The sequence below is a fragment of the Hypanus sabinus genome, chromosome X1, assembly GCF_030144855.1.
Source record: "Hypanus sabinus isolate sHypSab1 chromosome X1, sHypSab1.hap1, whole genome shotgun sequence".
NCBI classification, from domain to species: domain Eukaryota; kingdom Metazoa; phylum Chordata; class Chondrichthyes; order Myliobatiformes; family Dasyatidae; genus Hypanus; species Hypanus sabinus.
Window position 1 is genome coordinate 42,107,650 of NC_082738.1, and position 15,719 is coordinate 42,123,368.

Genomic DNA, 15,719 nt, shown 5'->3' on the forward strand with positions numbered 1-15,719 from the left:
CCGGGGGGCCAATATCCTGGTGGGGAGGTTTGCTAAGGCTGTTGGGGAGGGTTTAAACTAGGTTTGCTGGAGGTTGGGAACTGAACTGAAGAGATGGAGGAAGTGGCAGGAGGCTCACAAATAGAGAAAGCTTGGAGGCAGAGCGAGAGGGAGGGTAGGCAGGTGATAGAGGAGGGACGCGCTCAGACTGATGGTTTGAGATGTGTCTATTTTAATGCAAGGAGTATTATGAATAAAGCGGATGAGCTTAGAGCGTGGATCAGCACTTGGAGATATGATGTGGTGGCCATTACAGAGACTTGGATGGCTCAGGAGCAGGACTGGCTACTGAGTGCCGAGTTTTAGATGTTTCAGAAAGGACAGGGAGGGAGGCAAAAGAGGTGGGGGCATGGCACTGTTGATCAGAAATAGTGTCACGGCTGGAGAAAACAACAAAGTCACTGAGGGATTGTCTACGGAGTCTCTGTGGGTGGAGGTTAGGAATAGGAAGGGGTCAATAACTCCACTGGGTGTTTTTTATAGACCACCCAGCAATAACAGGGACATTGAGGAGCAGATAGGGAGACCAATTCTGGAAAGGTATAATAATAAGAGTGTTGTCGTGGTGGGAGATTTTAATTTCCTAAATATTGATTGACATTTCCCTCGAGCAAGGAGTTTAGGTGGGGTGGAGTTTGTTAGGTGGGTTCAGGAAGGTTTCTTTATGCAATATGTAGATAAGCCTACAAGAGGAGAGGCTGTACTTATCAGGATTTGGGAAATGAACCTGGTCAAATATCAAATCTCTCAGTGGGAGAGCATTTTGGAGATAGTGATCACAATTCTATCTCCTTTACCATAGCATTAGAGAGGGATAGGAATAGACAAGTTAGGAAAGCGTTTAATTGGAATAAGAGGAAATATGAGGCTATCAGGCAGGATTTTGGAAGCATAAATTGGGAATAGATGTTCTCAGGGAAATGTACGGAAGAAATTTGGCAAATGTTCAGGGGATATTTGCGTGGAGTTCTGCTTTAGGTACGTTCCAGTGAGACAGGGAAAGGATGGTAGGGTACAGGAACTGTGGTGTACAAAGGCTGTTGTAAATCTAGTCAAGAAGAAAAGAAGAGCTTACGAAAGGTTCAAAAAACTAGGTAATGATAGAGATTTAGAAGATTATAAGGCTAGCAGGAAGGAGCTTAAGAATGAAATTAGGAGGGCCAGAAGGGGCCATGAGAAAGTCTTGGCAGACAGGATTAAGGAAAACCCCAAGGCATTCTACAAGTATGTGAAGAGCAAGAGAATAAGTCATGAGAGAATAGGACCAATCAAGTGTGACAGTGGAAAAGTGTGTATGGAACTGGAGGAAATAGTAGAGATACTTAATGAATACCTTGCTTCAGTATTCACTGCGGAAAAGGATCTTGGTGATTGTAGTGATGACTTACAGCAGAATGAAAAACTTGAGCATGTTGCATTTTAATCTGCCTCCACTACTACTCCTGGAAGTGCACTCTAGACCCTTACTACTTGCTACGTAAAACAAAGATTTCCTTGTGTAAATAAAAATTTAAAAATAAAACTACAGATGCTGAAAATCTGCAGTAAAACCAGTAAATTCTGGGAATATTCAGCAGGTCAAACAGCATCTGTGTAAAAAGAAACAATTAAATTTTCAGGGCAAAAACCCTTTGCTTCCTGGATTGTCTCTGGGCCCAATGATGCCTTTAAAGGAACAACAAGGAGGAGGAAAGGTCCAGTGTCTACATGAAGTCATGTTGGCCATAAAGGAAGTGAAATATGGCAGAGAACACCAAACTCAAATGGGTTAAGGACAGTGGAAGTGGACAAACCAAATGTCTTTGATCTTGCCATGTGTTTGGAGGAATAGAGGCTGCCATTTTGTGAAGCTGCTCTGTAGCTTCCATTTTGTGAGCTGATTTTGTGAACTGTTTTTGCTCAGAAATAGTTCTATCAAAGTGCTTTAAAGTTGACACAATAATGCTCCAGATAATCTGCTGAATTAGAGATTTTTTTTTCCAAATAAGAAGTCATTTGTAAGGTGCTCTTCGGTAAGATAGTACATACTGGTTTATGAACAGGGATTCTATGTCTGCCCTGGGTAACTCACGCCAAGTAACTGGTTGGTTCCAAATAAAGAAACATTAATTACAAATTGCTACTTGTGAGAAGGGCAATCAGATGATGCTGGCTTGGACGAGAGCCAATGGGAAGCTGACACATGTTAGCCAGTTAGGCCAGAGTCAGCAAGATTGAAATGCAATGTTTGAACTGATAAGGAAAGAGTACAAGAATGAGGGTCTTCGAATGCAAAGTGGTGAGAACTCCGGACTATCACAAGGACGAACCCCTTGCCAGGAGCTGGGAGAAGAAGGATCAATTGTTTGGCCAATGTGAGATCCCCTGTTTCAGTGTTATAAATTGGAGAAGTAGTCTGAGAGAGCATTGGTACAGAGGGAACAATAGAATTCATGTTTAGGTTATTGGCCTGGGGTCAACATACTTAGGTTGATTTTGGTGCAGAGACAATAAAGTGCAAGCTTTGATTGATTAAGCATCGTGTAGCGAAATGCCAAAGCTAGACCAGTCGATGACAGTCAACAGTCAGACTGGGAGTCAAAATTTAAGATGACATGAAAGCAGAGCTACAAAAATGAAGAGCCTTAAAAAGCAATTAAACCAGAGATTGTCGTTAATGAGTTCATGTTATTCAATAATGTACTAAAAATAGTATATCATTGTAACCAATGCAGTATGATGAGAGCTATTAGTCCTGTGTTATACTTTCTGTGAACTGTTTGGTGTTTTGAATATGCAGTATATGCAATATAATTGTTATGAGGACAATTATATTGCTGTAATGATTGCAGAACAGGTTATGAGTCCAGATGCACATGCCAATCTGGAGGAGTGATCATCTACAATCATCAGTACGTGGAGTGGATGCCCATGCTGAAGAGTTTTGTAGATAACAAGGCTAAAAACCTGAGTGAATTTATAAATGATCTAATTCATGCAATTCTCTATAAATACCTTGTTAATTGTATATTTTCAAACCTGTCAATAGTTATTTCTTTAATTTTATAGATGTAAACAGTTGATGTTTTATATGGGTTTTTTTTAAAAAAAGTGGTATGGTGTTGTGAGTGCACCATGCCACATGCCTATTGTATCAGACACTGCTGTTAGCTGCATTCATTGCCTTCAGTAAAAATGTTCTGCTAGGTGGTCTGCCTCTGAGACTTGCCTTTGTAAGCAGGGATCCTAAAAAACCACAAACATTAACAACAGCAATGAAACGTGAATTATGAGTGCAGCTGCTATCAAAATGTACGAAACATGGAATCAATTTGCTGAAACAAGATCTCGCACTAGATAATCATTATGTTATAGTTGGTTAAGGAAGAAATATTGAACAGAACACACAAACAATGATTAACTCCTCTGGTTTTTTAGAATGATATCTATAATGACATGAGAGGCATCTGTGGCCTTGATGAAATATTTCTTCAAAGTAAAATATTAAAAATTATTTAATAAAGTGTGGTTGGAGGCTACATTATTCATTAGAATGGGAATTAGTTCTTGGGTGTATTTATATACATAACAGGTTTCTAGCTTTAATTTCATTTAACCATAGACATTAAAATTCAATATTAACTCATAACCTGTTTCACAATCATTACAGCAATACAAATTATTATACTTCTCACCTCTCTGCCTTTTACCAAACTTAGAAAGCTCACCATATTTATTACTGATGAGTTTACATCTAGAATGAATGTTTCGCTCTGAAAAATCTCTAAGTCATATTACCTTTACTGCTGTAAATGTTGGTTTATTTACTTTAGTGAGTATTCACTGTGTTGGTGGTAAATCGGATTAATCAGGTTGCATGTCTAAAGATAAGGGATGATTTTATTTCAGATCCATTTACAAGATGTGGATGCTGTCATTTACCATCGAACTCTATCCAAGAGGCAGTTAGCTTTCATTGTAATGGGAGAATGGCGGATGACGGACATTAGTAAATCAGTTAAGCTTTTGATGCCAATCCAGTAGTTTATAAGTCATCATTTATTTACTTATTTGAATTTAAATTCTGTTTCTGCCATGATGGGATTTTGGATTGTGCAATGGTCTGAGCCTCTAGGTGTGATTGCGCAACTTATTCACAAAGCTATTGGCTCTGACTATAATGGTATTTGTTGCCCATGACCACATGGGTTTCTTAACTACTTATTCCCCTGTAGTTCGACAACTTATTCTCTCTATAAGTCCATCAACTCTCCTTCGATTCCAAAGACACACACCTGAACTAAGAAGCAATTTACAATAGCAATTTGTGGTAGGCAAAAGATATTAACATTATTTAAAAGGGACTTGGATAGGATAGGAAAGCTTTAGAGGGTTCTGGGCCAAATGCAGACAAATGGGACTAGTCGAGATGAGAATCTTGGTCAGCATAGACCAGTTGGGCTGAAGGGCCTGTTTCTGTGCTGTATGACTCTATGACTCAATAATTAACCACTAGCATATCTTAGAGAGGTGGCAGGAAACTGAAAGCCCTTGTAGAAATGCAAGTGGTGGTGGGGAGGACACACAAATTCTACCTAGGCCATGCCAGTGTGCTGCCTACCCTTGATAGGGAAACAAGTCACATCATTGAGGAAAAATGGGCAGGGATTGTGGAAATATACTAACATATAAATTGGCTTTCATGGCTACCACAGGGACCAGAGCAATAAAAAGCTTTCATGATTTAATGCCAGATTTTCAAGCTACATGGTGCAGGGACACCAAAGATACAATGGTCAGATGTAAGCAAACTACAATTCTACAAACGCTGGTAATAAAGGGCATTAGTGGGCACTAGGACCTCAAACTGAGAAATGTCAATCCTGCTATATTCATCAACATGTCATCATTTCCATAAGACCATAAGATATAAGAATGGAATTCAGCCATTCAGCCCTTTGAGCTGCTCTACCATTCAATCATGGCTGACTTATTATTCCTCTCAACCACAATCTCCTGTCTTCTGTCCGTAAGCTTTGATGCCCTTACTAATCAGGAACCTATCAACTTCTGCTTTAAAAAGAACCAATGACTTGATCTCCACAACAGTCGGTGGCAATGAATTCCACAGATTCACCAGCCTCTGCCTAAAGAATTTCCTCCTCATCTCCATTCTAAAAGGGACATTGTTGTATGCTGAGGCTATGCATTCTGGTCCTAGATTTTTCCACTATTGGGAACATGATCTCCATGTCCACTCTATCTAGGCCTGGCATTATTTGGCAGGTTTTAAGGAGATACCTACCCCCTCATTCTTCTAAACTCCAGTATGTACAGGCGCAGAGCCATCAAACGTGCCTCATACCTTAATACTTTACTTCCTGGGGTCATTCTCATAAACATCCTCTGGACCTTCTCTAATGTCAGCACATCCTTTCTTAAATGAGAACCCCAATATTGCTCACAAATACTCCAAGTTCTGCCTGACCAATGCTTTATAAAGCCTTAGTATTACATTTTTTTTTCACATTCCAGTTCTCTGGAGATGAAGGCAACATTACATTTGCCTTTCTTACCACAGGCTCAATCTGCAAGTTAACCTTTAGGGAATCCTGCACTAGGACTCCCAAATCCCTTTGCACCTCTGATTTCTGAATTTGCTCCCCCTTTAGAAAATAGTCTATGCCTTTATTCCTTCTAGCAAAGTGCATGTCCATACGCTTCTCTATACTGTATTCCATCAACCTCTTTTTCCCCAATCTTCTAATCTGTCCAAGTCCTTCTGAGGACTCCTGCTTCCTCACCACTATCTGCCCCTCCATCTATCCTTGTATCATCCATAAACCTGGTCACAAAACAATCAATTCTGTCATCAAGATAATTAACATATAATGTGAAAAGTAATGGAATCACCACTATGGGACATCACTAGTCAATGGCAGCCAACCAGAAATGGCCCCCTTTAATACCATTCTTACCCTTATGCCAGTCAGTGAAACTTCTTTCCTGGATATTCTTATGACAAGCTGTTTACATTGCTAATTAGAATATCCATGGCTGTTTCTCAACTCTTTCCATTCTTTGAATCACCTTTTGCCCCTTTATGTATTTCAGGCATATTACCTTTCTTTGGAGATAATCTGGTCGATTTCTGGAAACTCTGATCAATGTTGAAATGAAATGTTTGTGTTTCGGAATTCTTCCCATCATCTTCAATCCCGTCAACAATCCTGTGACAATAATGTAAAGAATTAAGTGTAAGTTATTCATTACTCTGATGATTATCAACGCTATGTGTCATGCAAATACGCTTAGGGTCTTACTCATGACTGCACACTGCCAATTCACTGTGTAGAGAGCTGACTTGATGGAATGTTACTGGCTGACACCTTGAAAAGGCTTAAGAGACAGTTTCAGCTTCAATTCATTAATTCCTGCTCACTATCACATCAGCCTTGAGACAATCAACCCCTGCCTTCTTTAGTGCACTAATGTCTGCAACGCAACATTGGCACGAAGATGTCATTCCAAGAGAAAGAGGGAAAAAGAGGAAAGAATGTGAGAGAATAACTTAAATTTGTATAATGCCTTTCTCAATCTTGAAATGTTCCATAGCATTTTAAAATAATAATGCTGAGATAGCATAATAGAATGTAATAATAGAATACTTATAAATTATAATTGTGTATTTGATAGCAGCAGTCAACTTGTGCACAATAAATTCCCATAAATATCAATGAAGTAATGATATTAGTTGTTTATATGAAGTTAGTTGATGATTTAAAAACTCGGTGGCTACTTTATCAGATACAACTGTACACCTACTTGTTAATGCAAATATCCAATCAGCCAATCATGTGGCAGCAACTCAATACATAAAAGCCTTCAGACATAGTTATTATTCAGATGAAACAACAGAATGGGGAGGAAATGTGATCTAAATGACTGACCATGGAAGACTAATGGTGCCAGAAGGGATGGTTTGAGTATCTCAGAAGCTGTTGATTTCCTGGGATTTTCACAACAATCTCTATTGTTTGCAGAGAATCGTGTGAAAAACAAAAAAAATCCAGTGAGTGACAGTTCTGTGGGCGAAAATACCTTATTAATGAGGGAGGTCAGAGGAGAATGGCCAGACTGGTTCAAGCTGATAGGAATAACTCAAATAACCACACGTTACAACAGTGTGCGGAAGAGCACCTCTGCATGCACAACATGTTGAACCTCAAAGTGGATGAGCTACTGCAGCAGAAGAACTCAAACATACACTCAGTAGCCCCTTTATTAGGTACAGGAGATACCTAATAAGTTGGGATCAGGTTGGTGTTGTGTGAATGAAGTTATCCCCACTGGTTCAAGAGCCTGATGGTTGAGGAGTAATAACTGTTCCTGAATCTGGTGACGTGGGTCCTGAGGCTCCTGTACCTCCTTCCTGATGGTAGCAGCGAGAAGAGAGCAGGGTCTGGATGGTGGGGGTCCCTGATGATGGATGCTGCCCTCCTGCGACAGCGTTCCATGTAGATGTGCTCAGTGGTGGGGAGGGCTTTACTCGTGATGGACTGGTCTCACTATGCCCTCCAAGCTGCGCGGGTGCGCGACCGCGCAGTAACTGAAATGCTCCTGCGCACATAGCCTTTGTTGCCGCGCAGTTGGAATAAAGACAGATGAGAAAATGTTTATGAAACGTGAATGATTTTCTTTGTTGTACTGCATTTTATTATACCCTTCAATTAATAAATAAAATCAAAAGTATGTGATTTTTCAATTTTCACTCTAAATGTTCAAAGTATGCGCATTACAAAAAAAAACACTTAAAAGTGCAGTGCAGTTTCAGACCAAGCAAAAATTTCCTGCTCGGAGCCATGGTTGCTCTGTGCAGCCATTAAAAAAATAGAGGGAATGTTGACTGGGCTGTATCCAGTACTTTTTGTAGAATTTTCTGTTCAAGGACATTGGTGTTTCCATATGAGGCCGTGATGTAACCAGTCAATATACTCTCTGCCGCTCATCTGCAGAAGTTAGTCAAAGGTTTAGATGACATGCCAAATCTTTGTAAACTTCTAAGAAAGTAGAGGCATTGCTGTGCTTACATGCTTCTCTTACATTCTTCTTTGTGTTGCCCTTTTTCATTTTTACTCCCTCTACCCTCATTCATAACAAACACCTAGAGATGTACTCTTCCCACTTGACACCCTTCCCCCCCACACTTACATCACTCTCTATCATCAAGAACCACACCACTCCAGATTGATCACATGTATAACATTTCTAATGTTTAAACTAGTGTTTTTTAGGTGGGAATTTTTAACATTTTTGATAAAAAATCCCCCTGTCCTTAGACCATTCTATCCATATAGAATGACACCTCCAGAATTTCGGGCTCCCAATCATCACTGAATTACATTGCCCCTTCGTTGTCAATTTCGAACAGGTCATTTAGTTGTGTTGAACTAATTAAGCTAATGGCACCTAATTAAACCAATGCCCTCTGCCAACACATGGTCCCTATCCCTCCATTCCTTGTCTAAGTGCCTACTAAATACCTCTATCATATCTGCCTCCACTACCACTGCTGGCAGTGTATTCCAGGCACTCACCACTCTCTAAAAAAAATCCCCACACAACCCCTTCAAATGACTTCAGTTGCCGAGGCCACGATCTTTCAAATCACCTCCCTAAACCTCACTACCTCTTTTAGTCTTCTTTAAGATACCCCTTCAACCTGCCTTCTCATCTATGCCTTCAGCTATCTGTCCCAGCATCACTTCATGTGGCTCTGGTGCGGTGAGGGAGGGCATTGAGACAGTTTTGCTATGTTAAAGGTGCTTAAGAAATGCAAATTATTGTTGAGTCAGACCAAAGCTGCACACTGAAGACACATGATCCAATTCCAGAGGACTTGTCTGAACAGCAAACAATCCTTTTTAAATTTCACACCTTTCTGTCAGTAGTTGTACTTTTGCAGACTTTTTAATATCTGCCCTTGTCTACAGTGTCACCTACAATTTCCTTGCAACTTAGCCACCAGATAATTAAATATAATTATTAGCTTGCTTATTTCATGCTTCCACCTTCCTCTGACATTGTCACATACGGACTCCTAACCCGCCTTCCATGCCAAGTTCACTACATGCAAAACAAACATCAAAGGGCAGATTTAAATAACCTGTTCCCCAGAGCCTCCCTCTTCCCTTTTCTAAGATAAAGCACTGCAGCTTCTTTCTCTTTCGTAAGAAAGGTTGCAGGAGGAGCCTTGTGGGAGCCTCTCGTTGGACTGCAGGATCTTTGTATTTTTAGACTTGACAACATCGGTAGGATTTATGATTAGTAAAAGTGACACAGATCACAATATTGATTAAATAAATCAAATTGTTCTTGTTTTTCTAGTAAAACTCATCAAAATAGGTACATTTGTGCGTGACTGTCACACTGGGTGAGTGTCAGTTAGTCAGACTGTGTATTCTGAGAAAAAACATGTTGAGTTCATAATCCTCTGTTGTGTTCCAGGTTTCTTACTGTGCGGGAAGTGATGCATTTAAGTGCAGAATGTCATTAAATTGGCGGGCAAAGTGACAAATTATTGAAGCCTTTGATCATAGCTCCCTGAGGGATCTAAATCTCTCATCTGGCCAACAGCATTTCTGCGCTGCTCCTGAGCTTCAGTTCAAACCACCTGGTGATAGATGGGTCATTAGGTGAAGCTCATTTCAGCAATTAGGTAGCACTTAGATAGGAAAATCATCAATTATTGAGTTCACCATGAAATAATCGGGTTTGTTTGAAGTGTCCAAAGTCAAAGTCAGGATCAAAAGTAAAATTTATTATCAATGTATGCAAATGTTACCATATACTAGCTTGAGATTCATTTTCTTGTAGTCATTTACAAAAAATTAAAGAAATACAATAGAATTTATGAAAACCTATATATAAAAAGACTGATAAATAACCAATATGCAAAAGAAGACAAATTTGTGCAAATAATAAAAAATAGTATTGAGAACATGAGGTGTAGGGTTATTCAAAGTGAGTCTGTGGGTTGTGGAATCAGAGGTGAGTGAAGTTATCCACGCTGGTTCAGGAGCCTGGTGATTGAAGGGTAATAACTGTTCCTGAGCCTGGTGGTGTGGCTCCTGTAACATCTTCCTGATGGCAGCATCAAGCAGAGAGCCTGGCCTGGACAGTGGGGTTCTTGATCATAAATGCTACTTTCTTGTGGCAGTGCAAAATGGCAAGAAATCATGAAGGATCTGATTGCTTTTACAGTGAAGAGGCAGAGGAGATCTCATTGAGAGTGTAGACTACCTCTCCCCAGTAGGAATGATGCTGCTATGCTCCAATAGTCCAGGGGAATGGTGTGTTCTGTCCTGTCTACAGATCGGATATTGCTCGTAGGCTGCATATAGAACAATGCTATAGCCAGACATGTTGGAGATAATTCCTCTGACAATCGAGAGGGTTGATCATTTTGATTGATTTTATGCACATAATCTTAACTGCCACAACAGCACTTTGTTCAGAGAACCTGCCCCGCCAGGGGAGGATGCTGCTTTTTAAATAAGTTATTTGCTGAATAAGTTGATTGTGACTGATGTATGACTGACTGCTTGCTGTGGGTCACATGTCCTTTCCCATCTCCAGATGATTATAGTAAGTGCTGTTTACAACAAATACGTATGTGGTAATTACATTGCTCTGTCAGGTTCATGGCACATGTTTTGCTACATAGCAGATTAGGAATGCAAACTTTCAGAAAGTACAAAGGTCAAACGATGTTAGGAAATGTCCTGAAAGGTATCCAAGATAAAGCGAAAGCATCACGAATTGACAGAAGTTACACTCAGATATTTCGATAGCTGGGCTTCCCCATTGATTCCATCACAATCTTCAGTCACTGCCTGAACTAACCATCTTAGTGTCGTACTTTTCCCTGACTAAGCTTCCAGACATCTTATTTATTTCTAACATAAGTTGTGTAAGATTGACCATCTCTACCTGTCTGGGGAATGGAGATCATTCTCGTCTCCAAGTCCTACTCCAGTTACACGAGTGCAAAGCATCTCAGCTGAGCCACCAGTGGAGGCTGTGAATTGAAGTCTCACTCCAGAGGCAATTTAAGAGCAACAATCCTTCTTAGCAAGCGCTAACTCGAGTCGTTAACTTGGGCTGATTCAACTGAATGTAAAAGATCTCATGAGTCTATTTAAAAAAAAACTCGAGAACTTATCCATGGTTTCATGCCCAACTCTTCTCGCTCGCTTAATATCACCAGAACAGATTTTCTGTAATTATAATCATTTGATCGTAGGGGCCTTGCTATCCAGAAATCGGTTGCTGTGTTTCACACATTACCACAATGATTACAACAGGAAAAACACCACTTGAGCTGTAAGGTAATTATAAGTGTCACGAGGTTGTGTAAAGACTTATAAAAGTGGAAGTTTCCAAAAAGTCTGATAAGTAAACAGCTTTCAAGATTCCTCCCACATTCCAAAGAGGTACAGAACAGTAGATTAATTGGCCTGACTATGAAAAAGGACTAGCATAGCATCACACACAAAACGCTGGAGGAACTCAGTAAAAGTACAGGCAACATTTTGGGCCAAGACCCTTCGACAGAGAAAAAACGATGAGGAGTAGGTTTAAAAGCTGGGGGGGGGGGTGTGGGGAAGGGAGAAACACAAGCAGGTGCGTGAAACCAGGAGAGGGAGGAGTGAAGGAAGAGCTGGAAAGTTAATTGGTGAAAAAGATAAAGGCTGGAGAAGAGGGAATCTAATAGAAGAGGACCAAAGGCAATGGAAGAAAGAAAAGGGGGGAGGAGGATAGTGAAGGTAAGGTGGGGGGGCATTACTAGAAGCTTGAGAAATCGATGTTCATGCCATCAGGTTGGAGGCTACACAAACGGAATATAAGGTGTAGCTCCTCCAGCCTGAATGTGGCCTCATCACGACAATAGAGGAGGCCATGGATTGACATATCGGAATGGGAAAATGAAGTATAACATACACTTCGTGCCTAATTTTACCCTTTCAGAACATAACATTGAGCATTCTACAAGCAATCTTTCATGAAGTTAGTCAGAGAAGTGTATATCACCTAGAAGAAGTATTGAGTCATCATCCATGCTACAGGAAATCAAGGTCCAGTTGCAGTTGATAAGATTGATTCAAAGTAAGAATGTTGCAGTCCCTGCCATTGTATCTCTTTTCAGAGAATCAATAGATCTACTGGAAAAATCTGTGCAAAATAATTTTCTATTTTTTTCACTAGACAATTAGCTCTATTAATCACATTGGCTGTTGCTCTATCTGGAAAGATATAAGCATCAGCCTGACCAATGGGAATGTGAAATTCCTCTTTTAAAAACAAATATCTAGAATTTAATTTTCTGTCAGTCAATGATGCCAATGGAACTTAACTTTGGAGGCAAATGATGACACATTGTCACTAACATAATAAGTTTAGCAGTCCTGACGGGGGATAAGTTTTAGGTATTGGAATTATTCTTTCTCCACTGGTGACTCATAAGTGAAGTCACCTCAGAAGCTATTTTCTTGAGGCTGTGCATTGTTATAATTCCATTAGTGCCTGTGAATTATACATTTAATCATTTCACCTTCCTATATTTTTATAGAAATAAATTTCACATCCTAATTGATTTTATTTCCTCCTATTCGTCTGCTCAGTGTGCAAAGCCCATTGGCCAAAGTCTGCCAAAAACCAAGATATGCAAATTCCATCATTTGACAACGTTGTGAATTTTGGAAGACCACAGTATACAAGTTTGATTACTCAATTTGTATGAGTGAATTTTGTGTCCTACAAATGGCTATCGAATAGTCCACAGAAGCTATACAGTCATAATTGTTGACATCAACCTAAATACAGCAGAGTGGTGCATTGTAGCACCTTCAAGATGGTGCCAGCCTATTACATCACCCGTTCCACATGAAGCAGTGACATTAAGGGAAGTCCAGAAGATTAAGGGATACAAATGGGTTCCCATCAACACACACAAAATGCTGGAGGAACTCAGCAGGCCAGGCAGCATCGATGGAAAAGAGTAAACAGCCAATGTTTCGGGCCGAAACACTTCATCAGGACTGGAGAAAAAAAGATCTTTTTTTGCTAGCTTTTTGCTGGGTTCCCATCAGTCAGGACTTCAACAATGACCCTGCACCATCACGTAATGTTGCACAATATCTTTTTAATTTGCATGCTTAACCTTCCATGATGCAACATGAACCCTGACAAAGACTGGAAAGCTGAATAGCATTCACAAGTAAATGAACAAATGAAATCTATTTCTGATGTCTCCTGATGAAGGGTTTCGGCCCGAAACATCGTCACTACCTCCTCCCATAGATGCTGTCTGGCCTGCTGAGTTCTGCCAGCATTTTGTGTTTTATTTATTTCCAGCTTCTGCAGATTGGGACAGACTTTGACAGACTGGGAGAATGGGCAAGAAGGTGGCAGATGGAACACAGTGTAGGGTAGTGTATGGTCATGCACTTTAGTAGAAGGAATAAAGGCGCAGACCCTTTTCTAAATGGGAAAAAAATTCAAAAATCAGAGGTGAAAAAGGACTTGGGATTCCCTAAAGGTTAACTTGCAGGTGAGTCGCTGATAAGGAAGGCAAATGCTATGTTAGCATTTATTTCAAAAGGACTAGAATAGAAAAGTAAGGATGTAATGCTAAGGCTTTATAAGAACTTCATCAGACTGCACAGAGTATTGTAAGCAGTTTTGGGCCATTTATCTAAGAAAAGATGTGCTGACATTGGAGAGGGTCCAGAGGAGGTTCATGAGAATGATCCTGGGAATGAAAGTGTTAATATATGAGGAACATCTGATGTCTCTAGGCCTGTACTCCCTTGAGTTTAGAAGAACGAGGGGGTAGATCATTGAAACATATTGAATATTGAATGGCCGAGGTAGAATGGATGTGAAGAGGATGTTTCCTTTTGTGGGTGAGTCTATCACTAGAGGGCACAACCCCAGAACAGAAGGGCATTCTTTTAGTAGAGAGATTAGGAGGAATTTCTTTAGCCAGAGGGTAAAAAAAATCTGTGGAATTCATTGCCACAAATGGCTGTGGAGGCCGTCATTAGGTATATTTAAAGGAGAGGTTGATAGTTTCTTGATTAGTAAGGACATCAAAGTTTATGGGGAGAAGACAGAAGAATGGGGTTGAGAGGGATAATAAATCAGCTGTTATGGAATAGCAGAGCAGACTTGATGGGCCAAATGGCCCAATTCTGCCCCTATGTCTTATGATCTTATGTTCAACAAAATGTCCTCTTTCTGTGTTGTGACATTATATGTGATAAATTTAATGCAGAAGATCCCTGACTTTGTTCCTAGGCCTCCCTGATCGAAATCCATACAAAGTATAGAATCTGTGATCATTCAACGGACAAACAGAAAATTATGATTTCTACAGTCTGCCTTTAAGAGCACCCACAACGGAGCATGAAACATTTAATAGCTCAATACACCAACATTTTAACAATATACTGTATGATCTCATCACTGTTGACTCAGTTGTTTGACTCAACTGTGTATATGTAAAGTTCTTCTGGATTTTTTTACAGAACATCAGCTGTACAAAGAAGGATTATCCAGAAAGTAGGAAAGCTGGTAAACAGATAAATTTATTACCAGACAAAATGCTGAAGGAATGTACAGTATCACTAACTATTTTGCCTTCATGTAGATAAGGCTGTTGGGAATACACCAGTAATGTGTAGAGCTCATTCTTTGTGTAACTCTTATTCCTTAGATTTACAGCATAATTGAGTGTCAACAGGCTGAGCTCTTGTGGATAACGTATCTGGAGATATCATTACCTAGGGCTTAGGTCAGGGGGCCCACAGCAGTTCAGCGATGGTAGAAGGAGCTTTGCTGGCTTTCGCACATTGCAATTTCCACCACTGCACGTGCTATCTTCTTTTTTATGTAGGGGACTTCCCCCCCTCCTGCACTTCCCTGGAGATCGACTTCCGAGTCGTATCGCTGAGTAATGCTTCAATTCCTCTCCCAGCAAACTGCCCAGGGATCCTCGGCGAATCGGACTGTTTAATCCCGGCAGTGTGAGTTTCCTGCGACTTTTAGTTGCTGGTGAGAGATGTGAATATTCATTTGGTTCGTCTTCAGTTTCTAAAATGGAGGGAAGTTTCTTACTGGAATTGTCACTGCTGTCCAATTTATTCTGAAAAGTAATGCAATAGTTTTATTAGTTTTAGTGAGACCCGTGGAGAGAAAGCAAGCCTTAATTTTTTGTAAAATTTCCCCATCGATCTCCTATCGATGAGTTTCCATTAGTTTGTCGGCTATAGTGAGTTATAAACAGTGCCCTTCCCCAAATGCACCATATGCCAGTTCTAGCGACCTGGGTTCAATTCAGACCTCTGGTACTGTATATGCAGAGTTTCTTATTCTCTGTGATGACATGGGTTTTTAAAAAAATTCAAAGTACATTTATTATCAAAATACATATATGTTACTGTATCTACTACCGAGATTTATTTTCTTGCAGACATTCACAGTAGAACAAAGAACTACAAAAACTGACAACCAATGTTCAAAACAAGACAAACTGTGCAAATATGAAAAAAACAAAACAAATCATAATAAATAAATAATATTGAGAACATGACTTTGTATAGTCCTTGAATGTTAGTTCATAGGTTGTGGAATCAGTT

At 40.0% G+C, this 15,719-nt stretch overlaps 1 protein-coding gene across 1 annotated transcript in view; it reads right to left on the minus strand.

The window, feature by feature from the left end:
• Nucleotides 1-15,719, minus strand: part of LOC132384866 (potassium voltage-gated channel subfamily H member 4-like) — a 217,383-nt gene that overhangs the window by 27,873 nt on the left and 173,791 nt on the right. The window contains exons 13-14 of the mRNA XM_059956468.1: nt 14,865-15,226; nt 6,142-6,248 (exon numbers count right to left, since the gene is read on the minus strand). Of these exons, the coding sequence (XP_059812451.1) occupies nt 6,142-6,248; nt 14,865-15,226 (469 nt within the window). The remainder of the gene's footprint in view (nt 1-6,141; nt 6,249-14,864; nt 15,227-15,719) is intronic.